Source organism: Balaenoptera ricei, chromosome 18, assembly GCF_028023285.1.
Source record: "Balaenoptera ricei isolate mBalRic1 chromosome 18, mBalRic1.hap2, whole genome shotgun sequence".
Classification (NCBI taxonomy): Eukaryota; Metazoa; Chordata; class Mammalia; order Artiodactyla; family Balaenopteridae; genus Balaenoptera; species Balaenoptera ricei.
The window spans coordinates 33,794,604-33,820,215 of record NC_082656.1 but is presented as its reverse complement, the minus strand read 5'-3'; the positions used below and the strand labels follow the sequence as shown (position 1 = coordinate 33,820,215).

General features: G+C 36.3%; 1 protein-coding gene across 1 annotated transcript in view; it reads right to left on the bottom strand.

Moving 5' to 3' along the window:
- The window catches only part of TDRD3 (tudor domain containing 3), a 223,882-nt gene that overhangs the window by 85,357 nt on the left and 112,913 nt on the right, over positions 1-25,612 (bottom strand). The window contains exons 4-6 of the mRNA XM_059902581.1: positions 20,737-20,897; positions 16,283-16,424; positions 907-978 (exon numbers count right to left, since the gene is read on the bottom strand). Of these exons, the coding sequence (XP_059758564.1) occupies positions 907-978; positions 16,283-16,424; positions 20,737-20,897 (375 nt within the window). The remainder of the gene's footprint in view (positions 1-906; positions 979-16,282; positions 16,425-20,736; positions 20,898-25,612) is intronic.

Below are 25,612 nucleotides of genomic sequence, written 5' to 3'. Positions count from 1 at the left end.
CAACTCATCTTCACTTTGAGCCAGCACTCTTGAAGGAAAATACAGCACAAATGCAAGGCAGATTACCAAGAGCTAAATTTTAGTGGCATCATGTTGCAAATAGCAAGCAGCCACAGGGATTATTCTCAGATTCTTCAGGTATAAAGCAGGGACAAGCTGGAGGAGATTGTTTTAAAGGCAATTTGATGCTTAGCACAACCAGGAAGACACAAGATATTGGTCAGCTGAGGAGCTACCTCAAGGTAACATTTTGCAGCAAGGGGGTTGAAAGTTAGGAAACAGAAGGAAAACCTTTAGCTTATGTGAGAGAAGAATCAGGGCTGCTGTAGTTGAAAACGAAAATACCAACTGGAAATAAAATTAAGTACCTGACTGAGATGGGCATTTGGATCAAGGCAGAACAATAGAATCTCGGAAGGGACCGCTGGGACAGCAGGCTCTCCTAAAGTGCAGTGATGCCCTTCCCTGCCTCATGTTCTCACTCTTTTGTCTCCTGTCAATCTTTCTGTTGATGCTTTTATTTTTTCTCCCTCTTTTGTTTTTAATGAACAAAGTGAGAAATTATAGCATATTTTTGTCTTCTTACTTTTGCATTTCTCTCTCTCTCTCAAAAAAAATGCCCCCACCACCATCTGATATTAATTAATTTTAAGGTGCATTTCAGGTGTGTCTCTTAACTGTTTCAATCTTTGGGTTAACAGCTTTTGAGAAAAGAATCTACACAAAAACTTAATTACAATAACTAGAAAAAAAACACAATTATTGATTTCCTGTAGTTAATATATTTCCATATAACTCCTATGACCTCTGAGTGAACAGTTCAGCACAAAACTAAACACAGCTTGAATACAAATGAAAAACACTTTTTGCTGATTAAAATTCATCTGCCATAATGAAAGTCATTACCTGTCCAAAAGGCACAAAAGGAGGTGGTCCACCTTCGGTTCCAATATTGCTTCTATTGTGTTTTGACAAGCTCTGTGAGAAAAGTGAGTTGTAAAACAGATTTTTTACATTAAAAATATATTTAACAATACTTATAATGTACCAGGAATCTACTCATTTTAGTAGATTCTTATAGGAAATAGAAAAAAAGCCTTCTATTATTAATTTCAAACTATATAAAATATCTTATTCCTAACTTCAATAACTAGGCAAAGGCTCTCCCCTTACTTCCCCTTTCCAAAACCCAAACTGACATACGATTGTCAGAAGTATTTGCCAAGTTGCTCCCATAAGAAGAAAACACAGTTAAAACCTCTCAACAAAGATGATAAACTTTGGTAGCAAGAATTTCATTTTAATTAATTTCATTTTAATGCATAGTAAAACTATAATCTGACAGAAAAATATTATTTGGAAATCATCTTCAAAATGAAATTTTTAGACATAAAAATTTATTAGCAAACAACGTATTTGTGATACTGTTATATAATAAGAAATATATATTTGGTCTTTGTCCTCAGTTCCTGGAACAGAGACCCTAAAACACTTGAAATTTCCTGAATCACAGGGGTAAGGAGCACATTTTTTTCTTCGTAATAAGCGCCTTTGAGCATCCTGAGTTTATATTAATGAGGTGACTATTAATGGGCCCCTAGCAAGCTCCAGGGTGAGGACTGGTTGCCGGAAAAACCAACCATGCGATTAGAGGGCTAGAGATTGAGTCAATCACCAATGGCCAGTGATTAAATCAAGCGGGCCTATGTAATGAACCTCCATTAAAACCCCATAAACGATGGGGTTCAGGGAGCTTCCAGGCTGGTGAATAAATCCATGTGCCAGAAGGGTGGTGCACACCAAACTCCACAGGGACAGAAGCTCCTGTGTCCAGGACGCTTCCCGATCTTGCCCTATTAACCTCTTCATCTGGCTATTTATCTTTTATAACATCGTTTATAATAAACCAGTAATGGCAAGTAAAGTGTTTCCCTAAGTTCTGTGAGTCATTATAGCAAATTATCAAATCTGAGCAGGGGATCCTGAGAACCCCTAATTTATAGCTAAGTTGGACAGAAGAGTGGATAACGTCAGAACCTACTACTTTCAATTGGCACCTGAAGTGAGGGGCAGTCTTCTGAGACTGAGTACTTAACCTATGGGGTCTGTACTAACTCCAGGTAGTTAGTGTCAGAACTGAATTAAATTTTAGGACATCCACCTGGTATCCAAGTGGAGAGAACTGGAGAATTGCTTGAGGTGGAAAAGAAAACTCCACACTTGGTGTCAGAAGTGCTGTTAACTAGAAACAGTTCATAGGAATACAGATAAAAGTGATTTCTAACTGTTTAAAGAGATCAGACTGTTATAGTTTATAATATGGAGGTTAATTTCAATTACAGTAAAATTTCCTTAATAAAAGTCTTGTTTTGAAAATCAACTTATACTTCAAAGAAGTATTCAACAGATTGCTCTTTAATAAAAAAAAAGCTTCCAAACGCTACTAATTTTAGTTTTCTTTTTTCCCTATCATATTTATGATTAGAGAGATAACAATATATTATGGAAATGAAAAAAATAACTTCCTAGCAAAAGCAATTTCTCACATTATAAAGTCCTTCAAAAATGCCATAAGGAGGAGGAGCTTCAAGATGGCAGAAGAGTAAGATGGGGAGATCACCTTCCTCCCCACAAATACATCAGAAATACATCTACATGTGGAACAATTCCTACAGAACACCTACTGAACACTGGCAGAAGAACTCAGACCTCCCAAAAGGCAAGAAACTCACCACGTACCTGGGTAGAGCAAAAGAAAAAAGAAAACACAGAGACAAAAGAATAGGGACAGGACCTGCACCAGTGGGAGGGAGCTGTGAAGGTGGAAAGGTCTCCACACACTAGGAAGGCCCTTCGCAGGCGGAGACGGGGGACGGTGGGGAAGCTTCGGAGCCGCAGAGGAGAGCGCAGCCACAGGGGTGCAGAGGGCAAAGCGGAGAGATTCCCGCACAGAGGATCGGTGCCGACCAGCACTTACCAGCCTGAGAGGCTTGTCTGCTCACCCACCGGGGCGGGCGGGGGCTGGGAGCTGCGGCTCCGGCTTCAGTCAGGTCCCGGGGAGAGGACTGGGGTTGGCTGCGTGAACATAGCCTGAAGGGGGCTGGTGCGCCACAGCTACCAAGGAGTGTGTCCGGGAGGGGGTCTAGAGCTGCCGAAGAGGCAAGAACTTTTTCTTGCCTCTCTGTTGTGCGGTGCGCGAGGAGAGGGGATTAAGAGTGCTGCCTGAATGAGCTCCAGAGATGGGCGTGAGCCGCGGCTATCAGCGCGGACCCCAAAGATGGGCATGAGACACTAAGGCTGCTGCTGCAGCCACCAAGAAGCCTGTGTGCAAGCACAGGTCACTCTCCACACCTCCCCTCCCAGGGGCCTGTGCAGCCCGCCACTGCCAGGGTCCCGAGATACAGGAACGGCTTCGCCAGGAGAACGCACGGAGGGCCTCAGGCTTGGTGCAATGTCACGCCGGCCTCTGCTGCGGCAGGCTCCCCCCGCATCCATACCCCTCCCTCCCACTGGCCTGAGTGAGCCAGAGCCCCAGAAAAGCTGCTCCTTTAACCCCGTCCTGTGTGAGCAGGGAACAGACGCCCTCAGGTGACCTACATGCAGAGGCGGGTCCAAATCCAAAGCTGAACCCCAGGAGCTGTGCGAACAAAGAAGAGAAAGGGAAATCTCTCCCAGCACCCTCAGGAGCAGCGGATTAAATCTCCACAATCAACCTGATGTACCCTGCATCTGTGGAATACCTGAATAGACAACGAATCATCCCAATTTGAGATGGTGGACTTTGGGAGCAACGATAAATATATATATTTTTTCCTTTTTCTCTTTTTGTGAGTGTGTATGTTTATGCATCTGTGGTGATTCTGTCCGTATAGCTTTGCTTTTACCATTTGTCCTAGGGTTCTGTCTGTCCTTTTTTTTGTTTGTTTTTTTAGTATAGTTTTTAGTGCTTGTTAACATTAGTGGATTTTTTATTGGTTTGGTGGCTCTCCTCTTTCTTTCTCTCTTTTTTGTAAATTACTTTTTAAATTTTAATAATAATTTTTATTTTAATAACTGTATTTTATTTTATTTATTTATTTATTTTTCTTTCTTTTTTTCTCCTTTTTATTCTGAGCCATGTAGATAACAGGGTCTTCATGCTCCAGCCAGGCATCAGGCCTGTGCCTCTGAGGTAGGAGAGCCGAGTTCAGGACATTGGTCCACCAGAGAACTCCCAGCTCCATGTAATATCAAATGGCGAGACAGTCATACAGAGTGAAGTAAGTCAGAAAGAGAAAAACAAATACTGTATGCTAACACATATATATGGAATCTAAAAAAAAAGAAAATGGTCAGAAGAACCTAGGGGCAAGATGGGAATAAAGATGCAGACCTACTAGAGAACGGACTTCAGGATACAGGGAGGGGGAAGGGTAAGCTGGGAGAAAGTGAGAGAGTGGCATGGACATACATACACTACCAAACGTAAAATAGATAGCTAGTGGGAAGCAGCCACATAGCACAGGGAGATCAGCTCGGTGATTTGTGACCACTTAGAGGGGTGGGATAGGGAGGGTAGGAGGGAGGGAGATGCAAGAGGGAAGAGATATGGGGACATATGTATATGTATAACTGATTCACTTTGTTATAAAGCAGAAACTGACACACCATTGTAAAGCAATTATACTCTAAAAAAGATGTTAAAAAATAAATAAATAAATAAATATAATCAAAGGGTAGAATAGATATGAACCAGCTAAGGGTGAAAAATAATGTCGAAATAAGTAAAAAAAAAAAAAAAAAAAACAACAAAAAGTGAAAGGAAGGAGAGAATGGTATACAAAGTGGTTGTACATTGGATTTACATGTGTACTGAGTTACCTGAAAGCAAGGTCTAAGAAAGCAGGGTTGATGAAGTATATCTAACCAGGATTAAAATGGAGCTGCCAAAACTCAGCTGACCTTAGAGGATGGGGGAAATTATCTCACTTCCTAGGCCTTTGTCTTGTCAATTAATCAGACACATGACCAGATTAATTGATTAAAATCTCTATTCTTAAAATGAAACTCAATCCAGAAATCAACTTTGTTAAGTAAAAACTGATGATTAAAGGAAGAAAAAAGATCTGGGGGCAATCAGAGAGTCTAGAATTGCTGAGGATCTGAGATCTGTAAACAGGATTTCAGCCATACTGATATCAAGGTGAGGGAGTGGCCCTCTTCACTGAGACCAGAGGTAAACCCTCTGAATATTTAACAATGATCTCTATGTATAGGAATGTATCTGTGTATAGGTATGTGAGTACATGATTAATTCATCCACTGGATATTGGATTTCTTTGAGCAGTTATACTTTATAATAAACCTAAAATCAAAAATTAAAAAAAGCTATCTCCCCATCCTATGATCTGTAATAAATTACAGACTTTTATAACAACAACAACAACAACAAAAAAACCAAATGGCAAAAATCTCCCAGAGATCTCCATCACAATGCCAAGACCCGGCTCCACTCAATGACCAGCAAGCTACAGTGCTGGACACCCTATGCCAAACAACTACCAAGATAGGAACACAACGCCACCCATTAGCAAAGAGGCCACCTAAAATCATAATAAGGTCACAGACACACCAAAACACACCACTGGACGTGGTCCTGCCCACCAGAAAGACAAGATACAGCCTCATCCACCAGAACACAGGCACTAGTCCCCTCCAACAGGAAACCTACACAACCCACTGAACCAACCTTAGCCACTGGGGACAGACACAAAAAGCAACGGGAACTACGAACCTGCAGCCTGCAAAAAGGAGACCCCAAACACAGTAAGTTAATCAAAATTAGAAGACAAAGAAACACACAGCAGTTGAAGAAGCAAGGTAAAAACCCACCAGACCTAAAAAATGAGGAGGAAATAGGCAGTCTATCTGAAAAAGAATTCAGAGTAATGATAGTAAAGATGATCCAAAATCTTGGAAATAGAATGGAGAAAACACAAGAAACATTTAACAAGGACCTGGAAGAACTAAACAGCAAACAAACAGTGATGAACAACATAATAAATGAAATTAAAAATTCCCTAGAAGAGATCAATACCAGAATAACTGAGGCACAAGAACGGATAAGTGACCTGGAAGATAAAATAGTGGAAATAACTACTGCAGAGCAGAAAAAAGAAAAAAGAATGAAAAGAATTGAGGACAGTCTCAGAGACCTCTGGGACAATATTAAATGCACCAACATGAGAATTATAATGGTCCCAGAAGAAGAAGAGAAAAAGAAAGGAACTGAGAAAATATTTGAAGAGATTATAGTTGAAAACATCCCTAATATGGGAAAGGAAATAGTTAATCAAGTCCAGGAAGCACAGAGAGTCCCATACAGGATAAATCCAATGAGAAACACACCGAGACTCATATTATTCAAACTATCAAAAATTAAATACAAAGAAAAAAATATTAAAAGCAGCAAGGGAAAAACAACAAATAACATACAAGGGAATCCCCATAAGGTTAACAGTTGATCTTTCAGCAGAAACTCTGCAAGCCAGAAGGGAGACGCAGGATATATTTAAAGTGATGAAAGGGAAAAACCTACCACCAAGATTACTCTACCCAGCAGGGATCTCATTCAGATTTGATGGAGAATTTAAAACCTTTACAGACAAGCAAAAGCTAAGAGAATTCAACACCACCAAACCAGCTTTACAACAAATGCTAAAGGAACTTCTCTAGGCAGGAAACACAAGAGAAGGAAAAGACCTACAATAACAAACCCAAAACAATGAAGAAAATGGTAATAGGAACATGCATATGGATAATTACCTTAAATGTAAATGGATTAAATGCTCCAACCAAAAGACACAGACTGTCTGAATGGATACAAAAACAAGATCCGTATATATGCTGTCTACAAGAGACCCACTTCAGACCTAGGGACACATACAGACTGAAAGTGAGGGATGGAAAAAGATATTCCATGCAAATGGAAATCAAAAGAAAGCTGGAGTAGTAATTCTCATATCAGACAAAATAGACTTTAAACTAAAGACTATTACAAGAGACAAAGAAAGACACTACATAATGATCAAGGGATCAATCCAAAAAGAAGATATAACAACTGTAAATATCTATGCACCCAACGTAGGAGCACCTCAATACATAAGGCAAATACTAACAGCCATAAAAGGGGAAATTGACAGTAACACAATCATAGTAGGGGACTTTAACACCCCACTTTCACCAATGGACAGATCATCCAAAATGAAAATAAATACAGAAACACAAGCTTTATATGATACATTGAACAAGACGGACTTAATAAATATTTATAGGACATTCCATCCAAAAACAACAGTATACACTTTCTTCTCAAGGGCTCATGGAACATTCGCCAGGATAGATCATATGTTGGGTCACAAATCAAGCCTTGGTAAATTTAAGAAAACTGAAATTGTATCAAGTATCTTTTCCGACCACAACACTATGAGACTAGATATCAATTACAGGAAAGAAATCTGTAAAAAATGCAAACACATGGAGGCTAGACAGTACACTGCTAAATAACCAAGAGATCACTGAAGAAATCAAAGAGGAAATCAAAAAATACCTATAAACAAATGACAATGAAAACATGATGACCCAAAACCTATGGGATGCAGCAAAAGCAGTTCTAAGAGGGAAGTTTATAGCAATACAATCCTAGGGTACGACACAAGAAACATCTCAAATAAACAACCTAACCTTGCACCTAATGCAATTAGAGAAAGAAGAATGAAAAAATCCCAAAGTTAGCAGAATGAAAGAAATAAAGATCAGATCAGAAATAAGTGAAAAAGAAATGAAGGAAACAATAGCAAAGATCAATAAAACTAAAAGCTGGTTCTTTGAGAAGATAAACAAAATTGATAAACCATTAGCCAGACTCATCAAGAGAAAAGGGGAGAAGACTCAAATCAATAGAATTAGAAATGAAAAAGGAGAAGTAACAACAGACACTGCAGAAACACAAAGGATCATGAGAGATTATTACAAGCAACTATATGCCAATAAAACGGACAACCTGGAAGAAATGGACAAATTCTTCAAAAAGCACGACCTTCCAAGACAGAACCAGGAAGAAATAGAAAAAATAAACAGACCAATCACAGGCACTGAAATTGAAACTATGTTTAAAAACCTTCCAACAAACAAAAGTCCAGGACCAGATGCCTTCACAGGCGAATTCTATCAAATATTTAGAGAAGAGCTAACATCTATCCTTCTCAAACTCTTCCAAAATATAGCAGAGGGAGGAACACTCCCAAACTCATTCTATGAGGCCACCATCACCCTGATACCAAAACCAGACAAAGATGTCACAAAGAAAGAAAACTACAGGCCAGTATCACTGATGAACATAGATGCAAAAATCCTCAACAAAATACTAGCAAACAGAATCCAACAGCACCTGAAAAGGATCATACACCATGATCAAGTGGGGTTTATCCCAGGAATGCAAGGATTCTTCAACATACACAAATCAATCAATGTGATACACCATATTAACAAACTGAAGAAGAAAAACCATATGATCATCTCAACAGATGCAGAAAAAGCTTTCAACAAAATTCAACACCCATTTATGATAAAAACCCTCCAGAAAGTAGGCATAGAGGGAACTTACCTCAACATAATAAAGGCCATATATGACAAACCCACATCGTCCTCAATGGTGAAAAACTGAAACCATTTCCACTAAGATCAGGAACAAGACAAGGTTGCCCACTCTCACCACTATTATTCAACATTGTTTTGGAAGTTTTAGCCACAGCAATCAGAGAAGAAAAAGAAATAAAAGGAATCCAAATCGGAAAAGAAGAAGTAAAGCTGTCACTGTTTGCAGATGACATGATACTATACATAGAGAATCCTAAAGACACCATCAGAAAACTACTAGAGCTAATCAATGAATTTGGCAAAGTAGCAGGATACAAAGTTAATGCACAGAAATCTCTTGCATTCCTATACACTAATGATGAAAAATCTGAAAGTGAAAATAAGAAAACACTCCCATTTACCACTGCAACAAAAAAAATAAAATACCTAGGAGTAAACCTACCTAAGGAGACAAAAGACCTGTATGAAGAAAACAGTAAGATACTGATGAAAGAAATTAAATATGATAGAAATAGATGGAGAGATATACCATGTTCTTGGATTGGAAGAATCAACATTGTGAAAACGACTATACTACCCAAAGCAATCTACAGATTCAATGCAATCCCTATCAAACTACCACTGGCGTTTTTCACAGAACTAGGACAAGAAATTTCACTATTTGTATGGAAACACAAAAGACCCCAAAGAGCCAAAGTAATTTGAGAAAGGAAAATGGCAATGGAGGAATCAGGCTCCCTGACTTCAGACTATACTACAAAGCTGCAGTAATCAAGACAGTATAGTACTGGCACAAAAACAGAAATATGCATCAGTGGAACAGGATAGAAAGCCCAGAGATAAACCCACGCACATATGGTCACCTTATCTTTGAAAAAGGAGGCAAGCATATACAGTGGAGAAAAGACAGCCTCTTCAATAAGTGGTGCTGGGAAAACTGGACAGCTACATGTAAAAGAATGAAATTAGAACACTCCCTGACACCATACACAAAAATAAACTCCAAATGGATTAAAGACCTAAGTGTAAGGCCAGACACTATCAAACTCTTAGAGGAAAACATAGGCAGAACACTCTATGATATATAAATCACAGCAAGATCCTTTTTGACCCAGCTCCTAGAGAAATGGAAATAAAAAGGAAAATAAACAAATGGGACCTAATGAAACTTCAAAGCTTTTGCACAGCAAAGGAAACCATAAACAAGACCAAAAGGCAACCCTCAGAATGGGAGAAAATATTTGCAAATGAAGCAACTGACAAAGGATTAATCTCCAAGATTTACAAGCAGCTCATGCAGCTCAGTAACAAAAAAACAATCAACTCAATCCAAAATGGGCAGGAGACCTAAATAGACAGTTCTCCAAAGAAGATATACAGATTGCCAACAGACACATGAAAGAATGCTCAACATCATTAATCATTAGAGAAATGCAAATCAAAACTACAATGAGATATCATCTCACACTGGTCAGAATGGCCATCATCAAAAAATCTAGAAACAATAAATGCTGGAGAGGGTGTGGAGAAAAATGAATCCTCTTGCACTGTTGGTGAGAATGTAAATTGATACAGCCACTATGGAGAACAGTATGGAGGTTCCTTAAAAAACTAAAAATAGAACTACCATACGACCCAGCAATCCCACTACTGGGCATATACCCTGAGGAAAGCATAATTCAAAAAGAGTCATGTACCACAATGTTCATTGCAGCTCTATTTAAAATAGCCAGGACATGGAAGCAACCTAAGTGTCCATCAACAGATGAATGGAGAAAGAAGATGTGGCACATATATACAATGGAATATTACTCAGCCATAAAAAGAAACAAAATTGAGTTATTTGTTGAGTTATAGTGAGGTGGATTGACCTAGAGTCTGTCATACAGAGTGAAGTAAGTCAGAAAGAGAAAAACAAATACCATATGCTAACACATATATATGGAATCTAAAGAAAAAAAATGGTCATGAAGAACCTAGGGGCAGGATGGGAATAAAGATGCAGACCTACTAGAGAATGGACTTGAGGACACGGGAGGGGGAAGGGTAACCTGGGACAAAGTGAGAGCGTGTCATGGACATATATACACTACCAAATGTAAAATAGATAGCTAGTGGGAAGCAGCCGCATAGCACTGGGAGATCAGCTCGGTGCTTTGTGACCACCTAGAGGGGTAGGATAGGGAGGGTGGGAGGGAGGGAGACTCAAGAGGGAAGAGATATGGGGATGTATGTATACGTATAGCTGATTCCCTTTGTTATAAAGCAGAAACTAACACACCATTGTAAAGCAATTATACTCCAATAAAGATGTTAAAAAAAAATGCCATAAGGAATCTTTTCACCCATCTATTCCTCATATCTGTTTTGTCTTTGAGGTGTTAACATATATCTGTTAAGCACTGGTTGTCATGTAATACATCTTCTCAACTCTAAAGCTTTTTGTGCATTTTTAATGATTATCGTTATAGAAAATGTTACATTTAAAATATTTTAAATGGTGAAAAATAAGTTAAAAAATTACCATATGTACCTTATACATACTCTAGAGTCCCTGCATTATAAAAAGAATACTATGTATTTTATATAAGTTATATAAAAAAACTAAGACTAAAGACAACAATAATATTCAGTTAATCAAAGAACAATTTAAACTGTATATGAATATCACATTTCTTGATAAGCTGTATTTAAGATGTTAACCTATTTTAACAAAAAACAGCAAATGCATAAACTTATCTAGGGGTCTTTTCCCCAGTTTTAATTTAGATAAAAGAAAAAGACCATTCAAAGGGCAATAAATCATTTCAGTTTATGCCATGACTTCCTTAAAAGCTCACATAAGCTGCCAATAATACCATCTCTCAATACACAGTATATAATTAAAAGCATATTACAGGATTTCTACTTCCCATCCTATTACTGTGTAAGAGACAAGACTTAATCCTCCTCTACAACTAGCAATCTGGACAACATGTAGGAGACAACTGTTTTAAGACATAGGGCAAGAAGTAGCACAGGACTGTAATCCCAAAGAGAAAGAGAAAAAAACAAGAGGTGAACTCTGCCTTTCTGCTTGGAGGCATAATGCAGACAGAGAGCACAGAGAGCTGAGTTGAGAAAATGTCTCATAGCTCAAGCCAGGCTGAAATAACTGGAAGCTGTGGGGCAGAGTTTTGAAAAAGAGAGCCCTGTACAGAAAAGAAGCTCCAGAAACCTGTATAGGAATTCCCTTAAGTCACTGCTGAGAACTAGGCTAAGCAAAAAACAACTGCAAGTTATAAGCTTCCATTTATACTAGAATAAAAAAGAATAAAATACTTAGGGATAAAATTACACAAAGAAGAAGATCTATACAATGAAAACAACAAAAGATTACTAAAAGAAATTAGACACCAATAAATGAAAAGACATCACATGGTCATGAGTTGGAAGATTTAATACTGTTAAGATGGCAGTACTACTCAAACAGGTCTAGAGATTCAATGCAATTCCTATCAAAATCCTAAGAATGCTTTTTGCAGAAACAGAAAAATCTATACTAAAATTCATATGGGATCTCAAGGGACCCTGAATAGTCAAAATAATCCTGAAAAAAGCTCATACTTCTTGATTACAAAACTTACTGCAAAGTTACAGTAGTCAAAACAGTACTGGCATTAAGATAGACTAATAGAATAAAGAAATAAACCCTTGCATGTACGGTTAAATGATTTTTGATGAGGGAGATAAGGTCATTCAATAGGGGAAGGAGATTCTCTTCAACAAATGGTGCTGGGAAAACTGGATATCCACATGCAAAAGTCTTACACCATGTACAAAAATTAATTCAAAATGGATCAAAGACCTAAATTTAAGAGCCAAAGAGCTAAACCCATAAAACTTCCACAAGAAAACATAGAGAAAAAGCTTCATGACGTTGGGATTTCGCAATTTCTTGGATATGACACCAAAAGCATAGGCAACAAAAGAAAAAACCAGGTAAAACTGAACTTCAATAAAATTTAAAATGCTTTTGCATCAAAGGACACTACCAACAGAGTGAAAAGGCAACCAATGGAATGTGAAAAATATTTGCATATCAGATAAGGAATTGATATCCAGAATAAATCAAAAACTCACACAACAATAACAACAACAACAACAAAATTAAAAATAGACAAAGGACTTAAATACACATTTCTCCAAAGAAGATATACAAACAGCCAGTAAACATATGAAAAGATGCTAAACATCACTACGCACTAGGGAAATGCAAATCAAAACCACAATGATATTCCATTTCACACTTATTAGGATGGTTATTATCCAAAAAACATGAAATAACAAGGGTTGGCAGGGATGTCAAGAAATTGGATCACTTAAGCATTGCAGATGGGAACGTAAAATGGTGCAGCTGCTGTGGAAAACAATATAGCAGTTACTCAAAATATTAAACAGAATTACTATGCAATCCAGCAATCCTACTTCTGAGTATAAACTCAAAAGAACTGAAAGCAGGAACTCAAGCAGATATTTGTACACCCATGTTCATAACACCTTTATTCACAATAGCCAAAAGGTGGAAACAACCCTAATGTCGATTAGTGGATGAATGCACAAAATGTGGCATTCACATACAACGGAATGCTATTCAGCCTTAAAAAGTTAGGAAATTCTGACACATGCTACAATATGGATGAACCTTGAAGACATTATGCTAAGTGAAATAAGCCAGACACAAAAGGACAAATACTATATGACTATACTACTATGAGGTAGCTGGAGCACAAGGTGGCCAGAGATTGGGAGGGGCGGATGGGAAGTTATTGTTTAATTGGTACAGAGTTTCAGTTTGAGAAGATAAAAAATTCTGGAGAGAGCTGGTTGTGTAACAATAAGAATGTACTTAATGCCACTTAATTTTACACTTAAAAATGATTAAAATGTTAAACTTTGTTATGGATACTTTATAATTTTTAAAAACAGAAAAAATTACAAAAAAATTATCTGTCATAGGAGGTGAGGGGGGGCGCACTAAAATGTTATAGAACTACATTACTTTACAAATTATATCTGCTACAGAACTCTCCAAAACCTATCTTTATCATACTTTGAGGTTTGAGTTTTTCTTTTCGTCACCTGTCTATAACCAACTTGCTACAACTACAACACCTACACATGCTTTAAATACTATCCGATGTTCTCTTTCCCCTCTATTTATTTTGCAAGAATGCCTAGGACCCCATTACTTCCAAAATTTACTCTATGGTTTATTATTTCTATGTGTACATTTGATTTCTATGTGTTTCACCTGCCAGATGCTCAAGTAATTTGAACTCTCCATGATTTCTACAACACTATGGTTACCAAAATCAAAAAAACTATAAAACCAAAGAGAACTATTATCATATTAAGATGTTTTTAAACTCTTTTTCATGTAAATTTTTACTGGCCCCTAACAAGAAATACTAGCATGGCTTTCAGGAAACAAAGTGCAAAAATATATAATAAAACATTACAAGAATAACTGTCAAACTACTACTGATCCATGCATATGTTTGTGTGTGTGTATGTGTGTGTGCTGGAGGTGAGGAAGTTCCTAGGAATGTCTGACTGACTTTACAATTAGTAAGGTAGTTCTGGCTGGGTTGTAAAAATTATGTATAATATGTTGGTCTGACTTAACAACATCTTAACACACTTTTAAAAATCTCTAATGATAATGAAAATACAATATATCAACTTGTGAAAGGAAAAGATCACATGAAATGGGTGGGATTTCTCCAGGAAATTCAAAGTTCATAAACTTGGCTATTTATATAAAACTATCAAACCATTTCTGATTTACTTGTTTGTGCAACATTTTCAATCAAACAATGCAGTTATGGAATATTATCTTATATTTCATAGTATCTTATATAGTATATAATAGTATCTTATATTTCACAGCAGCCCAAAGTGTAGCACATTAGTATCATAAGGAATGAGTACTAAGGAATAAAAAATGTGCCTAAATTTCTTACCTATTTACATCCCAAACAGAGGCACTTTCAAACTTAGAAGATGAAAAAGAGTAATTTATCTTAAAATACCAAAAGCTTGAAATATTGCTAGGCCCCTTGGCTCACTTTAGACAACAGACAAGATCTGTGAGTGGCACAAAGACATGAATTCTAACTCAAAGAGTAATTAGCTCTATGTGCTTGTAATTCATTTATTTCACTATTATTTGTTATGATGTTTATTACATATAAGACTCAGGGCCACCACTCTGGATATACAGGAAGGCTCAGATCCATCACCTATTAGTGGTCTAATCATAAAATAAGTTTAACGGTTCTTAAAGCCTATTTTCTGATCCATATGGACATAACACTCTCTTACAAGACTGCTAGGTGAATTACATGATATACAGATACAGGAGCCCAGCTCAAGACCTACACACTGTTCAACAAATATTTGTAGAATTGAATAAAGATAACACAAACAAGAATTCTTACCTCAAAAAGCTTACAATCAAAGGAGATAAGAAATAAATATAATTTTAGTGCTAGATAAAAAGTAATATACTTCTTAATACAATGAATAAAGTATTCAAGAATTCAATAAAGGAGCAATTATTTCATTTTGTGAAAAAAACGAGCACTTGTTTTGAGTCTAAAACCAGGGGGATGAGAGAGAAACTAAGATGAATGTCTTAAAAGTGGGAAAATTTTTTTTCTTTTTCAAAAGTGAAACTGAGGAAAGCTTAGAGAATCAAAGAAAGAGTAGGTAGTTCCATTTAGCTAAAACAAAACCTATGTGAAAAAATTAAGAAAGTTGAAAAGGTAAGCTGGAACTAGTGCTAAATTATAAATGACCTGAATCCCAGATTAAGGTATGTGAAATAAAAGCAGGGTGTAGCATGGCCTGAATTATGTTGAAGATAATCTGCCAGAAGTACAATAAGTTAGAAGATGGAGAAAGGATATATGGTGGAACCAGTTAAAAGGCTACTGCAAGTAGTCCAGGCCAGAGACTTAAACTACAATAATGGCAATGGAACCTGACAGCAAGGGATTGACAAGAGATCTGACTGCAGAGGATCAGTAAAACTGGTAGCTAGAAGCAAAGTAGAAGGACAATTACTAGATAACCTAGATGACGAGGAGGATGAAGATACTGTTAACACAAATGGTGAAAGCATCAACTAATGTGACTAGGAAGACAAATGCAACAAGAACCCTTTCATTATAGTGAAATTCTAATTTGCTTTCACTTGTATCTGTGTGTGTGTGTGTGTGTGTGTAGATAAGACAAATACACATACATTATTCATATATATGCACAAACACTTGTTTTCTGAAGAAAGAATTATATACAGATACATTACACATATCTTATAACTGGTATCTTGGCAGTTTTGAAAACTCGTCAGTAAAGAATGGCCTTTAAAATATGTAATAAAATGTAACAAATACTGAAAATGACATCTGTTTTAGAAGAACAATATGCTTAAACAAAGGTAGATAGTTTCTGTAAAGATCACTGTGTTCCATTCTATTCAACTCTGGCATAAAGAACTAATTTTACTATCCATTATAGGAAGATCCCTTAAAACAGAGAATACAATAAAAAGAGTGTAGTGGTTTAAAAGTTCAAACCATTCTTAGTTTACACTTACTCTCTGTAACTCCCATTTCTCAATAAGGTGTTCTACTTCACCGCCAAGAACTGTGGTGTTAGAATCATTCAAGAGCAGGAATCCATTTTTTATGTCCACAACGCCTGAAAGCTTAACTTTAGTTCCAGGTGGTGTGTTCAGGCTAAAGCAAAGGGAAAAAAAGAGTTAAAACACATTTAAGCTCCTTCCCCAAACTGGAATTCAGTCTTATACTGTGACCTGGTAAAATTCTTCAAAATGCACGAATGTGAAAACTATTTTTCAGGTGACTGGCTATATAGCGTGAATAGGTCATCAGGAAGGAAGTCAGAAGACCAGGTATAAGACTGTCATTTTCTACCTTAATTTTTTTCTACATGTAAAAAAATATGGATAAGGACTTCCCCCTCAGTGGTCCAGTGGGTAAGACTCAGTGCTCCCAATGCAGGGGGCCCAGGTGTGATCCCTGGTCAGGGAACTAGATCCCGTATGCATGCCGGAACTAAGGATCCTGCATGCTGCAATGAAGATCCCGCGTGCTGCAACTAGGCCCAGAGCAGCCAAAATAAATAAATAAATAAAAAATAAGTAAGTCAGTAAACAAACAAACAAATAAATAAAAAAATATCTGGATAATAAAAATCACAGCTCACAAACTTATGGTAAAGATAAATAGAATAAAAGATATGAAAGTACTTTCTCAACCATGCCATGTTGTATAAATGTAAGATTTGCCCTTTTTGTCCGCTTCTGAGCTTTGTGCATTATTGCAAAGATATACTATGTTATAAAATTAAATTTCAATACAGAAGAGATATCAAACCAGTAATAATCTTAGACATTTAACACCTATATGAGTTACTGTAATCCACACGAAACAATGCTCTTTTTGGCTAACTATCCAGTTAAAGATCAAATGAGAGTTATTTGCTCTAAAGCATACTGACTTCAAAAGTATTTTTTCATAATAGGTTAACATTATCAGATGTGGGGCAAACATTATAACACCATGACCCTTTTTACAAAAACCAGAGAAAAGATGTTTACCCTCCTATCAATCTTTTAATAAAGGAAACAGTGGAAGAAATCCATTTCATCACATAGGTTTATTCTAAAGTAAAAGCACATATACCAAGCCCCACTGCACCTCTTCACACATTCAGCAAGGGGTAAAGAACTCCAAATAGGAATAAAGATAGTCATAAAACACTTAGGATAAATTAGAAAATCATGCTGAAAGACTTCACATTGTCACATTTTTAAAAGCTCATAAAATTCACCATGTGCTGATAAGTGCAATAGCAAATCAATGAAAGCACTGGTATCTCTGGTCTATTTTTAAGAAAGACGGTTGATAAAATAGTTATTAACAAGAAGAAATAGAATATGCCTATTTTTAAGGTTTCAAAGAGCCCATATGGAGTAAGACATTATCTGGTAAAAATTATTTTGAGGACTCCAAGCTTAATCATTCTTAGTCATCCTATGTAACTTAGAAAACAAATGGTCATGGACAGCCTTGCCTAACCTAACTCTTAAGTAGAGAGCTGTGTGGTGGTAAATGTAGGAAACTTACTACAATATCTATCAAACTTCAAGATCAACAACAACTGAATACACTTACACTAAGTGAAGTTTTTCCCAATTCCAGGTAATCAGCAGATACAGATTTTCTAACTCTATAGTCATCATTTAGGGATAAATAAAAAAACTAAGCACCAAGGCTACCAGGCTGCTATACTCTTTATCTCTAAAGAAATTATTAATGAATTACATCATTTATATAAGACCAATATGTGTTCTTTAAAACCATTTTCGCCAATAATTTCTAACACATTAGTAAATCGGAAATGAAATGAAAATGTAAAAAACACAAATTAGCAACATAAGAAACTACAAAAGACCTTAAAAAATAGCAAGCAAATTACAGGGGCATTTAAATTGTGATTTTTAAAACTAAAAGCTAATCTGAAAGCAGATAATGAGCTAATTTTTTATGTAAAATAACTGTACCTTCCCCAAACTCTTTCTCTAACAGGTTAAGAAGGAAAACATGGTGAATTACTTGAAGTTGGACATACAATTTCATTAAGATAATTGATAGAGAGTTCTATTCACAAAATTAAATTATAGTTCTATTCCCACAAAAGAATAAATAGGTGCTAAAATTTTAATATAGTTTTTATTATATCACCTTCAGGGCCATAACTAACTCTTACTCAGAGAGCATACTGTGGTTTAATTAATACTTTATTCGCACTCCAAAGTTCCTTTATTCTCTCTTCATTGAAATTAAAAAAAAAAAACAGAACAAAAACAAAAATACAGTGAGAAGTGGGGCTGGAGGTAGGATAGATGAATGGAAAGAAGCACCCCAGAGAAATGCAATGTCCAGTGGAGAAAACACATTCTACACCAGTTCCTGGTTTATCCTCTCTAGTGAGTTCTTCTACCTTCCTTCTAAGATAACCAATAACCAAACTTATTTTGAAAATGGTCTCCCAAATTGTTCATATGTGAGAACAATTCTGTAAGCTGTTGTTTTTACAGCACCAAAAGTAGACATGCTACTTCAATGATGAGTGAATGAGAAAGTAGCAACATTTTTTTTTTTCAACAGTCAAACTGTAATAAATTCAACAAAAGAAAACAGCGTAAGGGACCCTCCTCTCTGGGTTGATCCTATGTTTTCATTTACCTCAGAGAAATATACAGCAGTAAAATGAGAGAATGAGCCATTACATGGCAAGTCTTTCTTCTCAGGCATCTGTGAACTCCCTTGGAGGGGATCTGATTAAATTTGTCAAAGGAGGAAAGGCTGCATTTCCTTTTATGGAAGTTTCTCCATAAAAGTAGGACTCTTCCTACTCTTCAAAAAAAAGACAACATGGGCTTCCCTGGTGGTGCAGTGGTTAAGAATCTGCCTGCTAATGCAGGGGACACGGGTTCAAGCCCTGGTCTGGGAAGATCCCACATGCCACGGAGCAACTAGGCCTGTGAGCCACAACTACTGAGCCTGCGCGTCTGGAGCCTGTGCTCCGCAACAAGAGAGGCCATGATAGTGAGAGGCCCGCGCACAGCGATGAAGAGTGGCCCCCACTTGCCGCAACTAGAGAAAGCCCTAGCACAGAAACGAAGACTCAACATAGCAATCAATTAATCAATCAATCAATAAATCTTTAAAAAAAAAAACAAAAAAAAAAACAGAAAAAAGACAACATAATCACAAAGTCAATATACCCCCCCTTGTATATGAAAATCAACATTTTAGACGAATAAATATATCTTCTAAGGAAGAAGCCTCCCTCACTAAAGGCAGACACTAGTTGAAGGAAAAAAAAAAAAGAAATCATTGAACATGGCATACAAGGCCTCAACCTACCACATCTCCTCCCACATACTACAATGCCAATCACCTATGCTCCTCCAAGTGTAACTTTTCACTCATCTGCTATCAGGGTACCATATCTTTGCATGTGCTATTCCCCCCTCATCTCTCTCAAAACACCTATTCATATTTTAAGTCCCATTCCTGACTCCCCCAGGTAAAGGTAATTTTCTGAACTTCTATTCATTTCAGTTGATATATTTATTATAATCTGTATGCTGTGTGCTTACCTTGTCATATAAGCTACTTGGAGACAAAATCTAAATTCTTTTTAAATACCTTTGTCCTTCCAGCACCGGATAAAGAGGCTGGAATAAATTCTTGGGCAGGAGAGAAGCAAGGTCTAGGCAGTTACACTAAATGAAAAAGCTCAAAGGACCCTGAGCAGCAAACACAGCATATAAAATGACTAAGAAAAGGGGGGCGGGGTTTGCAAATATCCAATGAAAATTCCCATCTCAGAAAACAGAGTTTAAACTGATCTAATGGGGACACTGAGAATAAAGGTGACACTTTCTCTTGCTTCTCACTGCTTTTCTCCATTCCAACAGGCATGACTCTAAAAACCTCTTATGAAAAATAGCCAAAACAAAGATTTGGAAAATGTTTCCTTATGGAGTTCTTCCTCCTCTTAGAAAGTGGGGTGGCATACAAACCTCTCTAGCTTCAATCATTTCCCCCAAGAAAACTCATTTGCTTATAAACTTTTCTAGACTGCTAAACAGTGTAATGGATACAACTAACTGTCAAGGAAGAAACTGTAACATATTTAAAGAAATTTTTGTTCTGAAAAAATTTTAATGACCTAAAATTTAGTGATAAAATTGAAAAGCTTACTTTCCATGTAAGAACACCTTAAATTTCTGTTTTTAATTATTAACTTTAAAAGTAAGGAGCAACTAACTCCATTTTAAACTATTTTTCTTTACAGATAAAGTAAAAATACAAACTCTTTAATTTATTCTGAAAAACTGTAACATGCACTTAAGAGTTCATTCCTTCTTTTCAAAGGTCTTAAAAATAAAATCCAATGTGAACAGTACCTTTAAACACTTATAACAAATATACACCATAAAGTGCCAATTACCTTATTTTTGACATGTAACTAAATTCTACTGCTGTACAACTTATATGACCATCAGTCATCTGCAAACGCAGCATTCTTGGGGCAGCCTGAGATTCTTCATTATCCTTTGGTGCAGCAATATTGCGAATTTTTTGAATTTGCAAAACACATGGACCTTCAAGCTGTCAAAAGACAAAGGAATAAATATCACTTTTAGCCATAGCTTTGTTTTCACTTAAAATGTTTCTCTTTTCCTTAATGGTTATACTTTATTATTTATAATGATAACTTCAATTAAATAAGTTCAAAATTTAAACTGTTATATACATCAGGGTGGTTTTTTTTTTCTTTTGTATTTAAAGATAAAACTTCAAAAAAGTCTCCTGAAGAATATTTTTAATATAATTCTGAATTCATTTTCAGAAAATAACAGGAAAAAACTCCAGGGAAAAAGTTATTTTTCTGAATTAAAGGTATATTAAAAGATGTTTTCAGTCTTATGTGCTCTAAATTGTTCACATATACCCCCCCGTTCCACCCATGTACATTAACAGACATTCTAGAATTAAAGAACTTGGTAATTTTTTAAGGGACATCAACTTTACAGCAGCACTTGAAAGGAATGTTTTCTGTTCAAAAACATCAAGTTTAAAGTACACCTTCTTCTGGCATTAAAAAAAAAAAAGTACATATTCCAAAATTTAAACTATATAAAATCTAAGAAGTGTGAACTATACTTGACTTATTGTCACATTTCCTTTTTAAATGAGTTTAATGCTATGTTGTTATGCATTGGCAGTAAGGAGAATAAATGTCCTATCTAGCCATATTTTAATCAAAGAGAAAAAGAAAATTGATGGGCTAACTAGCTATTGAATATTAAGTTAAAAGTTTTTATATAATAAAACACTTATGTTGTAACTGGGGAATGAGAGCAAAATCTGCTTACATGTCTGAAAAATAAATTTAACATAAAGTAACACTTTCTACATTATAAAATATTATATCCATTAAGTAGTATCATACTTACAAAGAAAAAAAAACTTTTTGTTATAGCCTTTTAAGTAAAATCTTTCTGTATGCATTAGTTTAATTTTTATTTTCAGCAAAGAGAAATGTGAAATGGCATTTACACAATTTCTTGAGTAAGCATGTTCCCAGGTTGACAAATTTCTACTTCATATTTACCAGTATCTTTCCTGAAAGGGAGTAATTTTGTTATAAATTTAGCCCTAGAGAATATAATTAGAGAAAAGAGACGAAACTTACATCTAATTTTCAAGTATGAAAAAAAAATTCTAAGTTGAAATAAGTCTAAAACCTTTAACAGATGTAGATAAGCTACTAATTCAGGATAAACTTTTTCTTTTACTTTTGCTAATGCCATTAAAATAAAGACATTTAAATTAAACCAGAGGCATGTTACAGTTCTTATAATGTTCATCATTCTCTATATTCTACTACTCCCAATATTTTTAGCCTAGACACTGACAAATATTTAGCCTTTGCTTTACTAACCACATATAACTATTTAAATTTACATTTAAATTAATTAAAACTGAGTGAAATTAAAAATTCAATACTTCAGGGCTTCCCTGGTGGCGCAGTGGTTGAGAATCTGCCTGCCAATGCAGGGGACACGGGTTCGAGCCCTGGTCTGGGAGGATCCCACATGCCGCGGAGCAACTAGGCCCGTGAGCCACAATTACTGAGCCTGCGCGTCTGGAGCCTGTGCTCCGCAACAAGAGAGGCCCCGATAGTGAGAGGCCCGTGCACCGCGATGAAGAGTGGCCCCCGCTTGCCACAACTAGAGAAAGCCCTCGCACAGAAATGAAGACCCAACACAGCCATAAATAAATTAATTAATTAAAAAAAAAAATTCAATACTTCAGTCACACTGGTCACATTGAGTGTTCCATTATCTGCACAACACATATACAGACTGTCCTACATCACTGCAAAAAGTTCTATTAGACAATCAGTGGTGATCTAGACTTATGTGTTCCACAATGATACTAGGGAGTGCACATCCATTGAAGTGTGGGAGGAAAACAATTGTCTCTATTTAATTCTTAGTATGAAAGAAATTAAATGTTCCTAATACTTAATAATCAGAGCAACAAAGGCACTCTCATTCAGTCCATATGACATACAGGTCACAAGGCATCTTTATAGAATTTGGGGAAATCTACATCTCAAGGGTGTTGACATGGCAACTTCACTGGTTTGTTTGCTTTCAATGTATTATGACAAACTGACATTTATTTGTGTGCAGTTAAATGGATATACAGATATTACCTAGTTTTAACCATTAATGATCACAAAATGGACAAGTGGCTTTAAAAGATTCTGCCAAAGAAACACAAATTGAAGATAATGCCAACAACACAATCACAGAGGTGGAACAGGACCATTTTTGCTGATCTCCTACAACTGGTTGACCATGAGAACAAAAAGCTAGGAATGCTAGGGAGGAACACCTGCTCCCAGATCTTGATGTTTCCTAGCAAGCAGCAAGTTTACTTATTTAATTACTCCAACTCCTGGCCTCTCCATCCCTTTTAGTGAATTAAATAGTGGCCCTGCCAAAAGATATATGTCCACCTGGAACCTGTAAACATAACCCTATTTGTGAAAAGGGACTTGGCATACCTAATTAAGATCAGTATCTAAAGATGAGATGATCCTGGATTAGGAGAAATACAATGATGAGCTCCTTTAGAAGAGAAGGGGAAATAAACACAAAGACACTGGGTATAAAGGCCATGGGAAGAAAAAAATGGGAGCAGAAATTGGAGTTACACATCTACAAGCCAAGGAACACCAAAGACTGCCCACAGCTACTGGAAGCTATGAGAGGGGTATGAAACAGACTCTCCTTCAGAGCCTCCGAAAGGAACCAACCCTTCTGACACCTTGATTTTTGACTTCTGTCCCACAGAACTGTGAAAGAATAAATTTCTGTTGTTTTATGCCACCAAGTTCGTGGGAATTTGTTACAAAAGCCTCAGGAAACTAACACACCCATTTATGAAATGACTTATCTGATTGGGAAGAATATACTGTATATTCTGGGCTCATCCTCACCCTTCCTTTCTTGGGATCTAGGTAGGGACCCTGAGGAGGAGGTACCTACTCAGCCTTTTCACTGGATTAGCACTGCAATAAGTGAGTGTACAAATCTGTCAGGTTTGTGGTTCAATTAATGCATCCATTTGGCTATCCCACCAAGCCACATCTCCCAAATTAATTTTTATCAGTAGTAAAGTTGATACTTTAGCCCACATCTGCCACTTCTTTCTTTCTCAATCGATTCAGAACCAAAGTAAAAAAGAAGGTACTATTTATTAGACTCTCCTTAGAAACTCCCAAATTACACACAGTCTTTTTATAATCAATTCTCAATTTGAATCAACAGGCCTTAAGACTAGTTCCACAATTCAGAAAGATTCTATAAGTAAAATTGCAGATATAACGATTTTTTTCATTATTATGTTTACAATATTCAGTTTATTATCCTCTGTAGTAAAAAAGGGAAGTACTGGATCTAAATAAAACACAAATAGTAGAATAAAATGTTAAGATCCTAGATTAATTTCACCTTTACATGAGCAATAAGGAGCAAGTAAAAGAAATTACTGTAAAAAATTTAAATAGGTAAGAAGAAAGACCTCTAATTCTAATAAACAATATCAAGTATACACCAGAGATATTCTCTGGGGCCAGAAAAAAGTCATCCAGGCTTCATTCCTTCCTTTCCCTAGGTAGATGGACCTCTCTATTATCTGAACTCCTAACTAGTCATATCAATTGATATGGAATGTCAGATTTAAATGACTGTATTAGTTTATTAATTTATTGATCATATTAAATAACATTCTTGTTTACAATCAGACTCTCCAAAGTTTGGGTGATGTGGAACCACTTATCTATAGTCTGATCACACCCAGATAAATGGTTAAAACAGAATTTTTGAGGAATCAAGAAACGATCTAAATTTAGACATTCTATGATACTATGAAAAATCTGCCAGCTATTTCTTTTTATAATCTTATCAATTTCCTTGAGAAATAAATTTCTCACTCTATCTATACCTAACAACGTAAGCATCACATTTTCCATCAACACTAGCAACGGGGCCATATACTCATAAGGAATCTATGAGTAAGTTCTGATAAATCTTCCATCATTATTGCAAAGTGGGTTAAAATTAAGAGAATAAAAAAGTTTCATTCTCCACAGTCCTTTTTAAGTACTTAAAATCATAATTTATTTCTTTACTCTGTTACTACTTCCAAAAGCATTTCCAGTGGCTTCAGTAGAGATTTTCTAGGGCTCATTTTTTCATCCACTCATATTTATATCAAGAGAAGTTTTTGCTGGACTATTCACATCTCTACCTGAGGATCCAAGCAACTGGGTAATGATTCAAGTGCCTTGGAATATGAAATAGTGGTTCTGCCTACAGCTGCTTTAAAAGCCTGAAGGATAAATTTTTATGATGCCCTCTTTCTCATCTACTTTTTTGCTCTGTTGAAATAACTCAATATCATTTTAACAAAATTTGATATTAATAAACATGGGGGTGGGACAGGAAGAAATCAGAAAAAAGTATCATTTGTCACACTCTGTACCATCCTAAGGATAGTATCAGACTCAAGAAAACTGGGACAAAAGAAAATTGTTTATTATAATGTTAGAAATTTCAGAACTTTCTCCATGTCACCTATGCAGGCATCTATGGTAAGCCTCAATTTGGAGGACATTTTCCTCCAGAGAAAATCTATGTTTGCTTCTGATCGAAACAACACTGCAATTGAGAGCCTCAGCTTTTGGCCTGTGGAAAAGTAGCAAAGTTAACCTTAGCCAGAATCTCAACTCACTGTCAGTTACTAGC